This window comes from Giraffa tippelskirchi, chromosome 11 (genome assembly GCF_054371585.1).
Source record: "Giraffa tippelskirchi isolate mGirTip1 chromosome 11, T2T-mGirTip1v1.2.pri, whole genome shotgun sequence".
Taxonomy (NCBI): Eukaryota; Metazoa; Chordata; class Mammalia; order Artiodactyla; family Giraffidae; genus Giraffa; species Giraffa tippelskirchi.
In genome coordinates this window covers 124264798-124285024 of record NC_137285.1, presented here as the reverse complement: position 1 = coordinate 124285024, position 20227 = coordinate 124264798, and the positions used below count along the sequence as shown (strand labels likewise).

At 53.6% G+C, this 20227-nt stretch overlaps 1 protein-coding gene and 1 non-coding gene across 2 annotated transcripts in view; both read right to left on the bottom strand.

The window, feature by feature from the left end:
- The window catches only part of ARHGEF17 (Rho guanine nucleotide exchange factor 17), a 60185-nt gene that overhangs the window by 7343 nt on the left and 32615 nt on the right, over nt 1-20227 (bottom strand). The window contains exons 2-11 of the mRNA XM_081539527.1: nt 12402-12479; nt 6960-7142; nt 4143-4259; nt 3841-3933; nt 3422-3598; nt 3079-3129; nt 2729-2838; nt 2557-2642; nt 847-965; nt 274-487 (exon numbers count right to left, since the gene is read on the bottom strand). Of these exons, the coding sequence (XP_081395653.1) occupies nt 274-487; nt 847-965; nt 2557-2642; nt 2729-2838; nt 3079-3129; nt 3422-3598; nt 3841-3933; nt 4143-4259; nt 6960-7142; nt 12402-12479 (1228 nt within the window). The remainder of the gene's footprint in view (nt 1-273; nt 488-846; nt 966-2556; nt 2643-2728; nt 2839-3078; nt 3130-3421; nt 3599-3840; nt 3934-4142; nt 4260-6959; nt 7143-12401; nt 12480-20227) is intronic.
- On the bottom strand, nt 6611-6682 carry TRNAC-GCA (transfer RNA cysteine (anticodon GCA)). Its single transcript has one exon. It is a non-coding gene; the product is annotated as a tRNA-Cys (tRNA).

Sequence of the window (20227 nt, the reverse complement as noted above, 5' to 3'; positions counted from 1 at the left end):
AGGCCTGCTGTGTGTGTGTGTGTGTGTGTGTGTGTGTGTGTGGCCAGAATACTGGAGTGGGTAGTTGTTCCCTTCTCCAGGGGATCTTCCCAACCCTGGGGAAGTCCTATATTTCTCTACAGAAGTCTCAGTCCTCCCTTCCACTGGCAGGGATGGAAACACAGGACACGGCAGTCATGAGATTTCTGGCTCCTGATGTCGCACGCAGCCGCAGGGTGCTGTCCACTGCTTGAAGGCTCTGGGAGGAGGGCACCGGCCTGGGCCCTGGCTTACCCAGTTTCCTCTTGGCCTCATCAAAGGCCTGCTCGAAGCCAAGCCGGGCATCAGGGTGGGGAAACTCAAAGATGAAGGAGTCAGTGCCCTCGGGCCTCGTGGTGCACAGCTCCAGCTTGGTAGGAGGGAAGGAAAGCGCGTAGCACAGGGCCTGCTTCTCCGACAAGTCCCGGTGCATGGCAGCCGAGAGGTCCCGCAGCGCATCATCCAGGCTCTGCAGGGATGAGGGTCCAGGCCTCAGGGCCTCACTTCCCCGCTCAGCCTACTCCTGCCCTGGGTATGGGACTGGGCATCTGCCTCTTCCCTCAGACAGAAAACAGGACTCTATTTCCCAGAGACTAAGAGGTAGCCTGGATCCCGCACAGACATGGTGGGCCCTCCCGCCTCCCTCAGCTGGGGATGCAGCTGGGTCTCCAACCCGCAGGCCTGGAACACGACTTCCTTCAGAGACGGGATGAGGCTGTACTCTCCCCCTCAGATAAATGACAGGGATGTCCTCGCCCTCAGGCAAACGACAAGGCTGTTCTCTCTCCCTCAGACGGGGCGAGGGAATCTCAGGCAGAAGACGCAGACCTGGTGGGGGAAACCGAGGCTCTCCGAGAGCTTGCTCATCTGGCCCAGGGTGGTCAGGTCCTCATCCAGGCGGCTGATCGCCTTCTGGATGTTCTCTCGATTGGCAGCTTGAGATGCCCCTAGTGGGGACAGAGGGAGGCCATGGGCAGATCCAGAGACAGACAAGGTCAGGCATGGACAGACACTCCTCCCCTCCCCTCCCAACTTGCAGTTGGGTGCAGGGAGCAGCCTGACAAACTGAGAGCTTGTAAACTGCCGGACCACAGGTTAGCATTAACCCCAAAGTTAATGGGCAGCTTGGAGAGAAACTCCAAGCCCAAGAGCAGGGGACTGGGCCTGATTCACAGCCACCGGCCACAGGGTGTCGTCCCTTGGAGAACTCCCTGGAAGAGCACAATGAACAAACAGTAGACAGCTCCCAGGTTATGCAGACTCCAGTGGATGCTGGGCCGCTGTGGTGGTGCAGTCTCCCACAGGGGAAGTCAGCTGGGCAGGCAGAGCCTCAGGCAGTCAAATGTGCTGACCCAGGGACTCAACTCCCCCCGACAAAGGAGGGGGCAAAGGGCTGATGACCTAGATTTCCCTGGTCCTGTCTCATACTTGATCACTGCCAAGTACTGGCCCCACAGACCAGCTCAGCATCCTGCACACTCCACACTGCCTGGCTAGGGGCGAACGCCCCAGACCAGTGGCCCACAAATGGGCTGAGTAGACAGCAGTGGAGTGGACTAGACAAGAGAGGCCTGAGGACATCTGCTCCTTCCGAGGGAAACTGTCCCCCCACAACCCTCTACCACCCCTCTTTCTTCCCTATGCCCCTCTCTGGCCATAGCTGACTGGACCAGGAGTAGACACCTCACCTAGAGGTACTCATTTTATCCACTGGCCTGTTCTCTAGTGAGAAGAGATGAACTGGACCAATAATCAGCTTGCCTTCCTACGTAGGGGCCATTGTGGGGCAGGCCTGAGTTCACCAAGGGGCTGAGTGAGCCCCTGCCTCACTGGGTCTGACCTGACCTGCCGGCCGGTCCTGAGGTGCCCTTACCACCACATGACCACCCTACTCAGGAGGGTGGACTCCACCTCCTGGAGCAACTGGGGCTGAGAGCTGAGGGTGAAAGGCCACGACGCAGACAAGGCCTTGATGGATCACGGGAGTTCCGAGGAGGCGGAGAAAGCTGAGAGCAGCGAGGAGAACTGGCACAGAGGGGGCGGCAGGTGGGGTAGGGGTGGGGGGAACACGTTCACACAGCAGGAGGAGCGGCTCTTTGAAGCTGCCTCAGCTCCAAACAAAAGGATCATTCTAGCCAGCTTTTTGATTGGCCTGAGTTGAGTGTGTCTGTTCCCCAGGCACCAAACTGCTGGACCAGAACAGTGCGCCATTATCTAAGGTGAGGTGCATAAATGCATCTGTGCAGTTAATCAACCGCTACGGGTGTGTCTGTGCTCCCTGCAGCACCGCAGTCCCAGTCCACCTGCCAGTCCATGGCAGGCCCCTGCCCAGTCAGAATGTGGTTGGTCTGGCTCCGTGGGACACAAACTGGATCCTGCATGCCAGCACCCCTGGACAGGATGGAAAAGTGAGGCCCGAAAACAGAAGAGCAGGTGCACAGCCAGCCAACCTAGCCATGGCTCAAATCCTCCAGGTGGGCTTCTCAGAGGAAGACCCCCTAATACCCAGCACCCCCAGTGGGCCCGAGCCAGCCCAACCTTTGATGATGTCCGCGTCGTCCAGCGGCAGCTTCCACAGCAGCTTGTACTTGCTGGCCGTGTCGATGACACTAGCTGCCGTGTACCTGTGGGGAGCAACGGGGGTGCTCTGGCCAAGGCAGGGGAGTGGGCCCAGAGAGGGACAACGGCCTCAAGCACCCTGGCCACTCACAGGCTCATGGAGCTGCGCCGCAGGGAGCCCGACTTCCGCTTCAGGGTGGTGCAGACGATGAGGTCCGTGAACAGGAAGAGGGACCGGTCCTTCTTGCCACCTACTGCCTTCTGTGGGGCCCGAGACAGGATTCAGGCCCAGAGGCCCTCCCTCCTGCCCACCGTGCCCAAGGGGAACAACCAGGCCGAGGGATGGGAGGGCCCTCCAGATGCCCAGAGGCAAATTGGGACTTGACCCTGGGCTGCTGCTGGGGTGGAAGAGCAGGAGGCCAGAGGGCAGCAGCTGTGAGCAGAGAAGGTAACCAAGCAGGGAGGTGGGGACAGGTGGGCAGACAATGGGACACTTCTTACCACTTCAATGACCATCTCCTGCCTCAGGAACCGCCGCAGAGGGGCCTGGAGCTGTGGGGCAGGAGGGACAAGGTGTCCTGAAGGCTCATTATGAATCCTTTCCCCTCCCCAGACCCCAGTGACCCTTGGCCCCACTTGTGGGCCAAGTCAGTAGAAGCAACACATCGTCCATCCTCTCGATGCTGTGTCATCAGGCCATGGAACATATGGCCAGAAACAGACATGGGGGAGGACACAGATGCAAACCGACACGGATGCAAACACACTGCAGCCACGACCATGGTTCCAGGTGACCACAGATGCAGACAAAGTCATGGGTGGAGCCGGGCGGGACGGCACTCACATCCTCCATGCCCTCGATGTGGGCCTCAATCTCCTGCAGCACGCGGGCGTGCCGCTCTGCCTCCTCGGCACTCCGCACACCCTTGTTGATGCGCTCGGCCACCTGCTTGATGTTCCGCTGCGCATCCAGCAGGAGAGGGTAGTCCGGGTGGTCCTCAGGTGTATGCTTCAGGAGGTCCTGGGTGGGAATGAGCGGTAAACCCCTGTTTAGCCACCCCTGTCAGGCTCTGGGACCCCACAGTGACTGCTGGAACAGAAGAGACTGTGGGTAGACTCTAGAGAGGACTTTCTTTCCTATCTGGCCCCTGTGGCTCCACTAGGTGGGGGCCAAAGAGCCCTCTGCATCCCCACATGCCTCCAGGCTTTGCTCACCTGCCCACCCAGCCCCATGCCCTCCTGCCCACCCAGCCTCATGCCCACCTTCACCAGAAGTTCGTAGCGTGGGATCCGCTGCACAGGCTTGATCATGAGGTCGGACAGTGCTTGCTTCTCCTTGTTCTCACGCATGCTTTGCTGAAACAGGGTGGATGGACACCCAAGTGAGGCATGACAAGCAAAGATGGAAATGTCCAGGGACAGGCAGGTCCCTGGTGAGCCCCTCCAGCTCTGAGGGGAGACACTAACCGACAAGCTAGGGCTCTGGTGTCCAGGCTGGGGGATCCTGGGACCCCCAAAGCTGGCCCAAGAAGGGTGGCCTCCATCCCCCTGCCCGGCCCTGGTACCTCCAGAAACTTGAGAAAGGCAGGCCTCGCCTCCTTAGCCACACGCACGGCGTCCTTCGCATTGAGAAAGTTATCGATGTAGGCAGAGTAGATGTTGACCAGGATGTCCTTGGAGAACTGTGGGTGAAGAGGCAGGTTGGGGACCCTCAGGGTGTCCCCTGCCCACCTCACCCTGGCCAGTTTCCACTGATTCACGAGCCAACACCTATCTCTTCTCTCCATCTGAAAATGACACACTCTCTAAGGGATCGGGCATGTGCTACTACTGCGGTGTCTGTGCATGTCATATGTATGACTGTGTGATTAGGCATGTGCATGTGCATGCAGACACACATGTGCACTCAGACCAGGCTCTCTCCCTCCCAACGGGGCACTTCCATCCTCTGGTCTCCAATCAGGCAGGTCTCCCTCCTTGCTGTCAGTCGAGTGACACAAACTTGTTCCTGCTGCTTGGCTTTTGCTCATGTAATTCCCTTCACCAGGAAGGCCTCTCCCCCATCCAAATCTTATCCACCCTGGCAAGGCAGAGCTCCAGTTCTGCCACCTCCAGGAAGCACTCCTACCCTGAAGAGGGCTCAGCCTGGAACTATACCTGGCCTCTGGCTTCCCTGACCACCCAAGGCAAATCTGCCAGCTCCAAGGAGTAGGTGCTCCCATCCCTCCCAGTATGGTCTGCCCGGTGGCTAACACCTGATGATGGGGCTCAATGTGGACATTCTCAGCAGAAGCCCTGGCTGGGCATTAGGACACCCCAGTACCTGTCTCAGCTGCACCATGGAAGGACTAGGGGACCTGTGGTGGTGTTTCTGGTCCCCTCTGGGTCTCCAAATCCATGTTTCTAGGTTCTTGATGCCAATCCCCAACCCCCATCAGATGTGCTGCAGGGCAGAGGCTGAAGCAGCTCAGGGATAAAGACAGCCTCCCCTGAACTCCCCCCAGTCCTGGGACAGGACATCCCACGCTGACCCCTCCGTGGGGACCAGGGCTTCCACTGCTACCCTTGATTAACATCAAGGTCCAGACAGGGAGGGGATAAACCCAGTGACACTGAGGGCTGCGATAGACTGGAGATGTCAGCACTCAAGCTGGGGTCCTACCACCACCAATCCAAGGTTCCTCTTACATCAGTTTCCAGGTCAGCAGGCACCTTCCAAGACCTTCTTAGTAAGCCCAAGGCCCACCCCACCACATCACAAACACATGCAAACATACCCACATCCCATAGAAATAGATAAGGTGTTTTCTACTAGCAGAATTTTCTGGAAGGAGTTTTAGAGTTTTATTTTTGAAATTATTTGGCTCTGAGTAAGCATTTAGTTTGTGTTTCGCTATGATTTCTCATTCATCATCGTGCTTTTTTTGGAATTCTGGCAAAATAAAATGTAACTGAAATTTTTTCAAATGTAATTAAACTCATGTAAATGAATACTAAATTTAACAATTAAAGAAAATGGCATGTTATGTTTTGCAGACATTTAGTTGAATGTTTATTAGTTTCACTTTTACAGTCCTTTTTAAATTCTGAAGCCAATGCCTTTCCTAAGGTCTCAATCACTACTGCAGGATTTTAAAAAGCTCACAGGTGGAAGTCTTGTCTGTGGTGAAAGGGACAAGGGGTGGGGTAGAGCATGGGTGCTGGAACCAGGTTGGTTGAGTCCTCTACCACTTACTGTGATTTTTTTTAAAAATATCATTCATTTATTTATTTGGCTGCACTGGGTCATGGTTGCAACATGCAGGATCTAGTTCCCTGACCAGGGATTGACCCGGGCCCCCTATATTGGAAGCATGGGGTCTTAGACACTGGACCACCAGGGAAGTCCGTTATTGTCACTTTGATCAGGTTATTTTCTCTCTCCACTTGGCAGAGTCATCAACTTTATTTTTTGATTGTGGGGTTTTTTTTTTTTGGCCTCGCCCCACACAGCTTGCAGGATCTTACTTCTTGGATGAGTGCTTAAACTCAGGCCCTCAGCAGTAAAAGCATGGAGTCTTAACCAATGGACGGCCAGGGAATTCCCAGAGTCATTAGCTTTAAACTTGGGAATAATCAATCACAGCTACCTCCTTAGTGTCATTGATATATATACTGAATTTAGAATACCTAGCACATAATAAGTGCCAAATAGCCATTATTATTAAAACACCTGATGGAGAAAAGAGCTAGTCAAGACTAGACCGGTGTCAGCATCAAGCCCAAGTCCAGGGTCAGGACCAGGACAACTGTTTACATTCAGGTTAAAGTAGGGGTTGAAGTCAGTACCAGCATCCATTTGAGGTCTGGGTCATAGTCGGTGGCCGCTCAGGGTCAATACTAGGGTCAGGTCAGTGTCAGCAATTGGTTTGGGGGTTTAGTCGTGTCCGACTCTTTGCGATCCCATGGACTGTAGCCTGCCAGGCTTCTCTGTCCATGGGATTTTCCAGGCAAGAATATTAGAGTGGGTTGCTATTTCCTTCTCCAGGGGATCTTCCCCATCCAGGGATCGAACCTGGGTCTCCTGCATTGCAGGCAGATTCTTTACCAACTGAGCTACCAGGGAAACTGTCAGCAACTGGGGCTGGGTCCAAGGTCAGGGTCCGTGTCTAGCTGGGGTTGGGATCCACACCAGAGTCCAGCCAAGCTGTGGGGTTGGGCAGTGTCAAGGTCAGTCCAGGATCTGGGGTCAGTGCCAGTGTCTGGTCAAGTTCTAGGGGTTGGATCAGGGATCAGAGTCCGTCTCGGAGGTGGGGCTGGGGTCCAAGGCCGCATCCGGTCTCTCCTAGGAGAGGCAGGGACATGGTGTGGGGGGTATAGCAGTGGACAGCAGGGCCACTCACCGACTGGACAAGCAGGTCTCCCACCTTCTGCTGGGCATGCCAGTTCTGCACACAGTGCCGCACCTGCTCCAGGAACTGCTCATGGTGCTCCAAGAGCTCCGGGATCTGGTTGAAAATCTCATCCACCAGTGACGGGTCACAGAGCAAGGAGTTCTCCGGCTGCTTCAGTGGCTGCATATAGCCCTGGGGGGGGGGACAGGGTCGGTGCCAGTCCCCTCAGAGAGATGGCACCCCAACCCACTGGCCCAGGTATACACAAAATCACTTCGGCCTGCTGCTCAGTGGCCCTGCCTCCAGATCTCCCTCATTAAACTGGGAGCTCCAGGAGGGAGATGGGAAGATCTAGCCCCACGACCCTCACTCAGCAGCCAGGGTCTGGCACAAGTTGGCGGTGAGGGGTGTCAGGAAAGATTTGTTGGATGCGTGAATGAACAGAGCTTAGAGTGAGGAAAGCAAGAAGACTGGGCTCCTGGGAGATTCCACACACTAATTCAGCAAATATTTTATTGAGCATTTACTATGTGCCAGGTACTATTCTAAAACTGGGAGACAGCAGTGAACAAGAAAGGCCAAAATCCCTGCCCAGATCGAGCTTACAATATAATCAGATGAAACACACAAATTAAATATATAAATAAATAAAAACCACGTCACTGAATCTAAGATGCATCATTACTCTTATTTACCTCAAAAAAAAAAATGCTGTCAATTAAGTCATTATAGGCCATCAACTATGGGATGAACCTGGATTTCAGAGATGGTAAAATGTGAAGAATGTGTCTTAGAATCAATTACGTGCAGATATCCTGTGGTAAATTAAAAGACCTTAATTGCTGTGGGGTAAATAAAGCAGAAAGAGGTCCGGAGGGGTATATGGAAAGTTATTGAAGGCTTATTTGACAGTATCCGAAACACTGTTTTCAGATCTTCTGGTCAATTAATGACTAAAACTCCCATTTTTCACTTCAAATGTGCATTCAGAGGTATTTCTTGAGCTTGAATAGCCCTGCTCAGTGGCTGGTGGCTCATGTAGATGTTGCCCTCTATTGGCCTAAACTGTAACTACAAGCCAAAGAAACTAGGCTGCTTGAAAAAGTATATGAAATGCTGCAATAAAATTTACATCAAACATTAAAAAAAAAAAACCTAGCTTGTTCTATAACAAGTTTTAGAAAGTAAAGCTCAACAGAATCCTCTTGCCTGGTTTGAGATTCTGGAAAGGCGGAGGGGGCGGGGGTGACAGTACACATGCAGCCTTTCGCAGCTCCTAGGCTAGTCTGAGCCCCTGCAGGATCTCTGCCAGGGTCTGTTGCCCAAGGAGTAGGAGTTAAACCGCTCACTTCTGGGTCCTAGCGCCTCACACAGAAGCCTGCACACCAGTTGGAGGTAAGAATAAACAGAGACAGGGAACTCGATGCAGAACCTGCTAGGAGCCAACATCTGCACTCACCCACCACATACTTGCTGAGCAACTACTGTGTGTCCTGCTTTCTAAGCATGAGCTGCATCTGTGGGCAGACAAAAGTCCCCGTGCTTGTGCATCTGACAATTAGTGGAAGGAGGGAGATAACAGTACCCTAAATGACAAAATTATTACACAGTGTATTAGAAGGTAGTAAGTGCAGTGGGAAATAAGACAGAGCAGTCGGTCAGGGAAAGCAGTGTTGTTAGCTGGGAATTTGTAGGTTGAAGAAAGACTCAAAGAGTGATGGTGACACTGAGGAAAGGGTGCACCCTTAGGACCTGGGTTCAAATCCCACCTCTTTCTGGCTGTTAACCTTGGCATTTAACTTCTTCCTTCATTGTGAACTCCTGGCCCTCAGGAATAATACAAATCAACTTGAGTGGCAGCAGTCACTGCGAGGGATCACCAGGGCTGTAGAGTCCAATCTCTACCCTAGAGTGAGACTAATAGGGATTCAAACCAGGCTATGGCACTCGTTCCCACTGTGAACCTGAATGAGTTGCTTTACCTCTCTGTGATCAGTTTCCTCATCTGTAAAATAGGGGTCTATAGTGAGGTTTATATAATTAACTTCTATAAAGCACACATATTAAGCACCCAATAAATGTTAGCTCTTAGTATTACTGCTTGCTATGGTCTGAATGTGTCCCTCCAGAAGTCATATGTTGAAACGTAAGCCCTGATGTGGTGGTATTTGGGGGTGGGGCCTTTGGCAGGTGAGCAGGTCATGAGGGTGGAGCTCTCATGAATGGGATTTGTGCCCTTTGAAAGAGAGTTCCCTCAGCCCTTCCACCACAGAAGACACAGTGAAAAGACAGCTGTCTATAGACCAGGAAGTCAGTCCTCATCTGCACTTAATCTGCCAGCACTTTGATCTTGTTCTTCCCTGCTTCCAAAACCATGAGAAGTAAATTTCTATTTGTTTAGGTTACTCTATCAATGGAATTTTTACTATAGCAGCCCAAACAGACTAGGATTTCATGTAATAGATAGATGACTCTTGGCAGGTTTCTTCCTCTTTGAGCCTTCATTTCCTCAGATGAGGAAGAGCATTGTATTATTATAATATCTGCCTCACAAGGTTAATACAAGGATTAAAGGTGATTTTTATAGATACACACACACACACACACACACACATGCACGCATGCAGGCTGAATTGCCAGGCAGTATGTTAAATTATACATGCATCTTGTAATCTGCACCTGACACAGGTCTTATTATTATTCCCACTCAACAGATGAGGAAACAGAGGCAGAGACTGGATATATAACTTGCTCCAGATCATATGGCTGGTCAGGAGGTAGTGCCAAGTTTCATCACCGGTGGCCTGGCTCCAGAGCTGTGCTCCGGACCCCTGGGCGGGACCTCAGTCCTTCAAACACACCAGGGCTGCATCAAGTGACAGCTGGTCTCAGCTGACACTGTCTTTCCTGCTTGCACCCTTCCCCACTCAACATTCTCAACTGGTATCCTCAGCACAATTCTCCCTTAGCTCTTCCACTCACAGGCCCTGCAAGCCTCCACGTGTGCAGCCTGGCAGCCCGGAGATTCAGAGGTAGAGAGGCACGCTCACCCCATCACCTTTTAATCTTCACACTGAGAGGAGGGTATAATTAGTTATATTTGCAGAACAAAAACACGGAGGCTCAGAGGAGTGAGATTATTAGGCTAGGTATCACCCAGAAGGGAGCAAGTGACTAAACCCCTGGACTGATTCCCACGCCTTTGACTCCCACTTAGGGGACAACCAAGGGCGCCCCGAGACCCCTGCACATCTATTCCTGCCTGGCAGCCAGGGACACCTCGTAAAGATGGAATTCCGGTTGTGCCCCTCCTGTGACTTCCTTGTGCTCACAATAAAGGCCAGCTCCTTGCCCAGCAGCCACACTGGCCACCTCCCTATTCCTAGTTGTTCTAAGTTTCCTCCAGCCACCCAGCCCTGTTCCTGCTGTGCCCTTCACCTGGAACAAGTCCCTCCAAGCTCTTCCCTTGCTTAAATCCTACCTACATGTCAGGTCTCAGCTAAACACTCCATACCCTGGCCCCCAACACCAGGGCAGACCCCCATTCTGTGTTCTCACCACTCTATGCATCTTAAAAAATGCAAACACACACACACATATATAAACAATGTATTTTTGTCGTGCAATATATATATATATAGAGAGAGAGAGAGAGAGAGCATAAAATTTGCCATTTTAATCATTTTTAAGTGACTGGTTCAGTATACCCATATTGCACATTATGTACCCATAAAGCACATTCATGTTATGGACTATCACCACCATTCATCTCTGGAACTTTTTTTCATCTTCCCTGACTGAAACTCAGTACCCACTAAATACCAACTCCCCATGTTCCCCTCCCCAGCCACCAGCAGTCCCATTCTACTTTCTGTCTTTATGAATTTGGTTGGCCATTCTAGGTACCCCATATAAGTGGAATCATTCAGTATTTGTCCTTTTGTGACCTGCTGAATTCACTGGCATAATGTCCAAGAACTTGCTGTAGCATGTGTCAGAACTTCCTTTTTGGCTAAACAATATTCTGTTTTAAAAATACTCTCCATGCACTTTTACATCACCATGTGTCCTCACGCATAGTCTGTCTGGTTACTGTCAGTCTCTGCCACAGACTGTGAGCTCCAGGAGACAGGACCTCATCACTCACATTCACTGCTGAACCCTCCAGAGAACACTGCCTGCTCTGTGGTGGATTTGTTGAGTGAATGAATGAATCCTTGGGATGTTTCCCCAGGCTCTCCCTTCCACCCTTCGCTCTTGCTCTGCCTAGGTGGTTTGAGAAAATCTGTCCCCAGTTGTGTCCACCAGGTCCCAATTTAGCTCAGACCCACACTCACTATCCTGGGCTCCAGACCCTGGGCTTTTCAGACCCCCACATCTGAACCTCAACTTACCATCTCACCCCCTTTTTTCACAGAGGGCTCCTTTAGTGCCTTAGTCACCTAGGCCTGAGCCCAGGCCACCATCCTGGGCTTCCCCATCTTGCCCCACGGCCAGCCAGTTACCATGTCTGGCTCGATCGGTCCACTTCCTAAATATCTGTCCCCAACTGCCCTCTCTGCAGTCTCCCCCCGGGTGGTGGCCTCTCCTCCCTTGCCTGGCCTCAGTGGCCCTGGCCTCCTCTTCTGCTACCCTCCTCCCAGCAGTCAGATAGACTTTATAAAGCATGAGTCAAACTACACACAGCCCCTGCTCAAAGCCTTTCAATAGTTCTAGGACCCTTGGTAGAGTCCAAATTGTCCTCCTGGTACTGAGGGTCCCTACCACGTGAGCTCTGCTGGCTCCCTCAGCATCACCACAGGACTGACCCCTGTGCTCTGTGCTGGCCACATGGACTCCTGAAATGGCCAGGTCTCTCCTTACTCGACCTTGCACCTGCTGTTCCTGCTGCTGAGAAGACAGGGCAGAAGGAAGCCAGCACCTCCTCCAGGGAAAATTCCTTGACCTTTTACCTCCCAGGTGCCCCCCACCCCAACCTGATACCTTAAGAGCCCATATATTCAACTGTGTCCCTAGCAGGACTGTCAATTCCTGCAGCAGAGGCTTGTCTCTTATTTGTCCTGGTGTTTCCTGCACCTGGAACAGGGCCTGGCACATAGCGCATGCTAACATTTAATTCCATTCAACCAACATTTTTCCAGTCAATGAATGAAGTGAAGGTGGGGGCGGGGCAGGGTGGTACCATAGGGGGTTCACAGATCTACGCTCAGACCCAGCACTGCCAGGAGAGGTGGAAGGTCAGTAGGGAGCATCTGCCCTGGGTGCCCCAGTCTGGCCTCGTTACGGCCCCTCTGTTTTCTCTCTTGCCCTGGAGGGAGCTTCGTCCATAGATAGGTGGTATGCTCCAGGGTCATTCCTCTCTAACGTTGGTCCCCAGTGTTCCCACATGTCCAACAGCCACCTAGACTCAAAATGGCTGCATTCAGGGACCCAGACCACCCCAAGTCTCACCTGCATCAGGGTGCGCAGTGACTCCACATATGACTGCTCTGTGTCCAGCAAGGTCATGGTCACGTGCTTCCGCATATCCTGGGAGACAGAAGGCAGAGGGTGAGCAGTGCCTTGTTCCTCTCACACGCTCCACCTGTAGTCACACGGGCCCAGAGAGCCCATCCACGCCCTCTCCTAGGTCTTCAACGTCTGTCCTCCCCAAAGCACCTTGGACCTCCACTCTACCAGGTCTGTGCTCACATGCTCCCCCTGCAGGCAGTACCTCTCCCTGCAACTCACACGCCTGCCTCCCCAGACTGTGCTCCTCAACTCTCATCCCTCTGCTCCCCTCTCCAGGGCTATTGGCAGCTCTGGAGATCTCCTGTTTACTTCTTGGCTCCCCTGCTAGACTCCTGAAAAGGACTCAAGAAAATCAATAGCTTCTCACATTTGCAAAGGGCAATGGCTTCAGGCCACCCCTACTCCAGCTGCCAACTCTGAAAACCCCACCCCTGGGCTGAGTACTGTGGGATCAGACCCTACCTTGGGCTTCACATCATCCCAGAAAGTCAAAACTGTCACCTCCTGCTACAATAAAGAAAAGGTGGCCCAGAGAGGCAAGGGTAGTGCTAAATGTCATGCAGCAAGGCAGGGGCAGGGCTCAGCCCCTCTCAGACAAGGCTGGGTCCTGGTTCACTCAGTAAAAGAGGTTAACTGAGCCTTACTCCATGCCAGGCACTATTCTAAATGTCGTGCACTATTTTCTCCTTCTGATCATCCTGTGAGGTATGTGTGATTATTCTTCCCATTTTAAGGAGATCCAGACAGCGATATCTCCATTCCAAGGCTCTGATGATCTGCATTATGGAGACTCCGCATGCACACCCTCAAGGACAAGGTGCACATTCCTGACAGGGCAGTCCCTGTTCTCTGGCAAGGTTTTTCTGGAAGTCAGTTTAGGGATGCCCTCTCTGTGATCCACCCTGGGACTCAGCTTCCCTGTCCCTTGCCACCAGTTCCTATGCCTCTGGCCCACTCCTCCTCCAGGAAGCCTTCCCAAATGACACAGCTCTAAGAGCTTCCCTCCCCAGGCAAGGACTCCACTTGAGGTTTCCTCCAAGCTCCTGGAGTGGTCCTAAGCCAAGTCCCAACTCCGCTGGGCCCCAGATCTCTAGGGCTTATTCTCCCCTCTCCACTCTCCTTCCCAGTCAGTCCTCAGCTTGGCCTCAGCAGAAGCTTGGGCTCCAGCCATGAAGGCCTGCCAGTCCGTGTGGATGCTTTTCATGTGTGACAATGCCATGGTGGGTGTCTGTGTCTGTGGTCTCCCTCTAGTCCCCACCCCGGGAGCCTCTCAGGGTTGGGACTCAGCCGGTGGAGCAGGGCTGACCACTACTGTGCCCACGGTCTGTGTCTGCTGAGCGGCCTAAGCAATGGGCTTGCCCAGTTGGCCTGATTCAGCCACTGCTCACCCCTCTACTCGTAGACACCTCAGGTTCCCCCTCCCTTTGACTCAGGAACTTAGAGGTCAGGCCTGTCCCCCAAGCCTGTACTACAACAAGGCATACTTTAAAAAGTAGGCTTCTATGCTAGGAACTCAGGGGTGGGGGTATGAACGGCACCGCCTAGGGGGAGGGGAAGAGGCTGGCTTGCCCGCTCCTCAGCACTGTGCTCTGATGGGTAAGAAGGCACTGGATTCTGTCTCAGAGCCTCCAGCTACAGCCAGACCACCTATGCTCAGTGCTTCTGAGGGCTTAAAAAAAACCAGGGCAGCTTCCAGTAGGAGGCAGCACCAGCTAGGCCACTCTAGGATGAAAGCTTGGGAGGGAGGGCATCAGGGCCAGAAGGGCCTCCCAAGGAAAGGCCCGGATGCCCAACCTCCCGCAGGGAAACACCTCAGCGTGTCACAGACGTGGCCTCACTTCAGCCTCACACTCACAGCTCTATGACAAGACTTGTCATCTCCAATACACAGGTGAGGAAGTCAAGTCAGAGAAGTGGCCTGATTTGTCGGAGGTCACACAGCCAGTGACTGGCAGAGTGGGTAACAGTTTCTTCAGCCACCTCATGCTGAGTCTTAGGGCCCAAGAACTCGGAGTTCTCACTCAGACTGCCCAGCCAGCCATGAGCCACAGGGTCCCCCAGCCTGGCCCCTCCCAGCTGTGTGACCATGGGTGGTCACCTAACCGCCTGGACTTCTATATTTTCCTCTATGAAATGGAACAAATAACACCTCCCTCCCAGTGCTGGGAAAGTGAGGACCTGGGGAGCAGGGCAGCTCTTTGCAAACACTGGGTCTTTAAGGTCCATCCTCACTGTGTCTCGGCAAGGTTGTTTATCTACATCCATCTCCTTGCTGGATAGGGAGCTCCGACTGTAGGATCAGGCCAGACTTGGCCCTGGGTGGCACAGCCCCCTCCCCCACCACTTCCCCAGCCCAAGCTGCCAGACCCAGCAGTGAGGGTCATGGACAGGGAGGCCTCCTGAGGGAGGTAGGGCGGGTGCTGGGCCTGATGGCCCAGAGCTGGGGTTAGTAACTCATGCAGGGAGGCTGACGCTGCAACAGCCGCCTTTCCAGCCTCCTCCCTGCTCAAAAGCACAGCGGGCCGTCACTCAGCTGTCAGGTAGAGGTACGGAAAACAAGGCCAGCTCCCTGTCACTGCTTTGAGCGCCCCTTCCGCACGTGCCCAGACACGGGTGTGAGTATCGGTGGGGGTGGGGGCCAGGGGAAGCAGGGGACAGGCAGTGCAGCTGTCAACCAGATCAGCAGGCACACCTGTTCTGGGTGGGACAGCCCTGTAGGCCCAGCCTCCCCCAGAGCCTCTCACCCCTAAGCAGCCCTAACCCCAGACCTTCACTACACAGGGCACTGAAGGGGGAGGGGACGTGGGGCCCAAAAGATACAGCAGGAGGACAGAGGGGCGGGGGACCTCTCGACCAGTATAACTGGGACATCATGACCCAAAGCCCGAGACTCCTACATATGTGGCGTGAAGACAGAGACATGTGTACAGAGAGAAGCCGGAAAGGCCAGACACCCCGCAAAGAGAAAAAATGCACCCAGGTCCTTAGAGATACACACAATACGGCATAGGGAGGAGGACAAAACCACAGCCCCCACTGGAAACCAGGAGAGCGGGACAATCAGAGTCCAGGCCCAGAGAGACACACAAAGCAGAGACAGCGGGTGGAAGCCTCCCCTCCCCCGCAGGGGAACACACACTGAGCCAGGAATGGGGACACCATCACTGCCACCCCAGCATGACACCTCCCAGGCCCAGTGACTCCAGGGAGAGGATGGCAAGGAGGGGAGCAAAACTGACCACCCCTTACCCCCCAGCACATACGTTCATCCTGAGACAGAGGCTGGAAAAACCTCCTCTCCCTGAGCCTGTGGACCCAGGTGACAGCCTCAGCCTCCAGGCTGACCTGTATCAGCGCCCAGTACAGGATTGCCAAGCACTGCTGGGTCTCAGGGTGCAGGCCTGCTACCCAGCTGAGCTTGCCAGCCCTTCTGCCATCCCTAGTTTGCATTCTGGTGGCACTAAACCTCGGCATCTTGCCAGCCACACCACCCCTGCCAGGACTTCTCACACACCCTCCATCTCCCTGCCACCATCACTGATCACTGAGTCCCCATCCCCACAACCAGGAGGCTGCTGGGCCCCATCATCTCTGCTCGTGTCTCCCCCAGTCCGGGGCGCCAGACTTCTAAGCCTTGGCCCAGGTCCCCCATTGCCCCTCCCCCTCCCCCGTACCTGGGCCTCCCCGGGCTCCTCAGGGTCAGCGCTGTTGCTTCCCCCGGCGGGCTCCCCGGAGGCGGCGGCCGGGCCCAGATCGCGCATGTCTTCCAGCGCGATGGTGAACTGGGCCAGGGTCTTCACCATCTGTAGCATGCGGCCGGCCCACCGCCGCCGCCGCCGCCGCCGCCGGGGCGGGGGCGCCGGGAGTCGACGGGCCTCCTCCCTCTCTCCCACCGAAGCTCCCTCGGCGGGGCTCAGCCGGGCCGCGGCGGCGGTCGCGCGGTATCAGTTCCAGCGGCGATCTGATGGCGGCCCGGCCCGCGGCGGCGCTGTTGCCTCCTCCGCTGGGCAAGTGAGCCCGGCGAGCCCCGCGCGGCGCCGCCGGCAGCGGAGAGGGGAGGAGGGAGTCCCCCGCCCCCGGGCCACCCCGCCCCCTCCACTCGGGCCCCTCACCCCCAACACACCAAAGGCGCCCCACCTCGCCCCCGCAGCTTCGCCACACGGCGGCCTCCGCCTGCAGGCCTATCTCCCTCTGTGGACACAAGTCTGCGCACACCCGCGGACAAAGGCAAGTACACTTTTTTTCCACACCTGTATGCACGGAAGCACACGCAGGGGCAGGCAAATGCCCACATCGAACCAGCCCACATACATGGATGCCTGCCCTCGGTCCTCGATTAGTATACACGCGTGGGTCAGAGCCAAGGACACACACAACAACATAGTCCCATACAGACCTGAACCCTGACACACATGTGAAACCGACCCAGTGCTGCACGCAGCCACACATGCTTCCGTGTTCATGCAACTATAACCAGGCACAAATAGGCACACAAATTTAGAGATGTGCACACATACACATCCCTGGAAATTGCTGCTGTCCTACATCCAGGGACAGAGCACTTGGACCACGGAGGGGACTACCAGGGAAAGGGCCTACCCTGAGTCACTCCTACACCTGCTCCACCCAGTAGACCTGTGTCCTGTGCTTGAGACAGTCCGAGAGGCTTCCAGTTCTATTCCTCTCCACCCCATCCCACTACCCCCCAGGGGTAGGGGGCTCAGGCATTTATAGGCACCGCCTCCCCCCCTCCAACCAGACTGTCCTCCAGGATGCCTCCTGGCGGGATCCTCAGGAACTGTTCCCTAAATACCAAGTGGTGCCCAAACCTATTCCAGGCTGATTTAATCATGAGGGGCACACGTGAGCTTGGTTTTGTACACAGTTTCTACCTCACCATGGGGCTCTGATGTACCCTGCAGATGCCTGGGGAACTCATAATTCCCTAGTGTACTGAAGGCTGCCACACTCACCACACTCCTAACAGATTCCCTCCCCAAACCTGGTTCCCTCTGGGTTTCCTGCACAGTGGAGAACTTCTGATCCCATCACCAAACCAGTCCCAGTTCCCACAGTTCCCCCATGCTTGAAAGCCCCTTCTCCTGCCACTTCTGTCTTAACTGCGAGAAACAAACCAGGCTCCCTCCTGCCCCAGGGCCCTGGCCCATGTCTCTTTTCTCTCCTACAAGTGCTTTTCTTTTTTCAAATTTCTTTGGCTGCACCAGGTCTTAGTTGCCACAGGAAAACTCTTAGTTGCAGCATGGGGGGTCTAGTTCACCAACTAGGGATCGAACCCAGGTCCCCTGGATTGGGAGCGTGAAGTCTTAGCCACTGGACTACCAGGAAAGTCTCTACAAGTGCCTTTTCTTTTCCTTTAAGACTCAGTTCAGTTCAGTTCAGTCGCTCAGTCGTGTCCGACTCTCTGCGACCCCATGAATTGCAGCACGCCAGGCCTCTCTGTCCATCACCAACTCCCGGAGTCTACCCAAACCCATGTTCATCGAGTCGGTGATGCCATCCAACCATCTCATCCTCTGTCGTCCCCTTCTCCTCCCGCCCCCAATCCTACCCAGCATTAGGGTCTTTTCCAATGAGTCAACCCTTCGCATGAGGTGGCCAAAGTATTGGAGCTTCAGCTTCAACATCAGACCTTCCAATGAACACCCAGGATTGATCTCTTTTAGGATGGATTGATTGGATCTCCTTGCAGTCCAAGGGACTCTCAAGAGTCTTCTCCAACACCACAGTTCAAAAGCATCAATTCTGCGGCGCTCAGCTTTCTTCACCGTCCAACTCTCACATCCATACATGACCACTGGAAAAACCATAGCCTTGACTAGACGGACTTTTGTTGGCAAAGTAATGTCTCTGCTTTTAAACATGCTATCTAGGTTGGCCATAACCTTCCTTCCAAGGAGTAAGCGTCTTTTAATTTCATGGCTGCAGTCACCACCGGCAGTGATTCTGGAGCCCAAAAAAGTAAAGTCTGACACTGTTTCCACTGTTTCCCCATCTATTTCCCATGGAGTGATGGGACCAGATGCCATGATCTTAGTTTTCTGAACGTTGAGCTTTAAGCCAACTTTTTCACTCTCCTCCTTCACCTTCATCAAGAGGCTCTTTAGTTCTTCTTCACTTTCTGCCATAAGGGTGGTGTCATCCGCATATCTGAGGTTATTGATATTTCTCCCGGCAATCTTGATTCCAGCTTGTGTTTCTTCCAGCCCAGCGTTTCTCATGATGTACTCTGCATATAAGTTAAATAAGCAGGGTGACAATATACAGCCTTGACGTACTCCCTTGCCTATTTGGAACCAGTCTGTTGTTCCATGTCCAGTTCTAACTGCTGCTTCCTGACCTGCATACAGGCTTCTCAAGAGACAAGTCAGATGGTCTGGTATTCCCATTTCTTTCAGAATTTTCCACAGTTTATTGTGATCCACACAGTCAAAGGCTTTGGCATAGTCAATAAAGCAGAAATAGATGTTTTTCTGGAACTCTCTTGCTTTTTCGATGATCCAGCGGATATTGGCAATTTGATCTCTGGTTCCTCTGCCTTTTCTAAAACCAGCTTGAACATCTGGAAGTTCACGGTTCACGTACTGCTGAAGCCTGGCTTTGAGAATTTTGAGCATTACTTTACTAGCGTGTGAGATGAGTGCAATTGTGCGGTAGTTTGAGCACTCTTTGGCATTGCCTTTCTTTGGGATTGGAACGAAAACTGACCTTTTCCAGTCCTGTGGCCACTGCTGAGTTTTCCAAATTTGCTGGCATATCGAGTGCAGCACTTTCACAGCACCACCTTTGAAGCTTGAAATAGCTCAACTGGAATTCCATCACCTCCACTAGCTTTGTTCGTAGTGATGCTTTCTAAGGCCCACTTGACTTCACATTCCAGGATGTCTGGCTCTAGGTGAGTGATCACACCATCGTGATTAAGACTAGTCGTAGTGCAAATGTCACCTCAGGGAAACGTTCCCTGAACCTCTGATTAGGTCAGGTGCAGCTGCTCTATGCTTTCAAAGAGCCTCAGTTTTTCTTAACCAGGTATTACAGTTTAAAATTATACATTTGAGCTAGTTTGATGCTCCTCTCTTCCCAAGAGACTGTAAGTTCCTTGAGGGCAGGGCACACGACCCTTTCATAAGCCATAGCCCTCTGCACGTAGATGCTGGCTAATGAAACAATAAATCCAGCAATTCTTCCTCCTCCCTTCTCCCCACACACCAAGCAGTCACCACCTAGAGGCAAAGAGCCCATGCAGGTCCCAGCTCATGAAACTTTCCTGGCATCCCCACGGCACAGGCTCAACCCTTCCTGCCGGCCCTTGCAGCCTCCTATCCTGCTCTGCCCCACTGCCTCCCCATTCGCCTGTTTGGCCCTCAACTAAGGTGAGTCCACACCCCACACCCTTGGCCAGTAGTAGCATCTTCAGAGTCCCCAGATATCCAACACTAAAATTTTAACTCCCCAACAGACCAACCCCACGTAGCCAACAATGAAAATAGGCATAGGGAATTCCGAGAAAGTTGCACGAGAAGACCGGTGTGACCTGCACCTGGCAGGGGTCCCAGAACAGTGAGCACTAACTACCCAGAGGTGGAGGGTACTCCCAGAGGCTGTGCTAGGGGGCGGAGCCTGACACCTGATGGGTGCTTGCTAAGTCTGCCCTTCATAATGAGAGAACCACCGATGAACCCATCTGTCTCTTCTGCCTCTCATGAGAGCCCCACCCTGAGCAAATCTTGAGCCAGTCTGCTGAATGA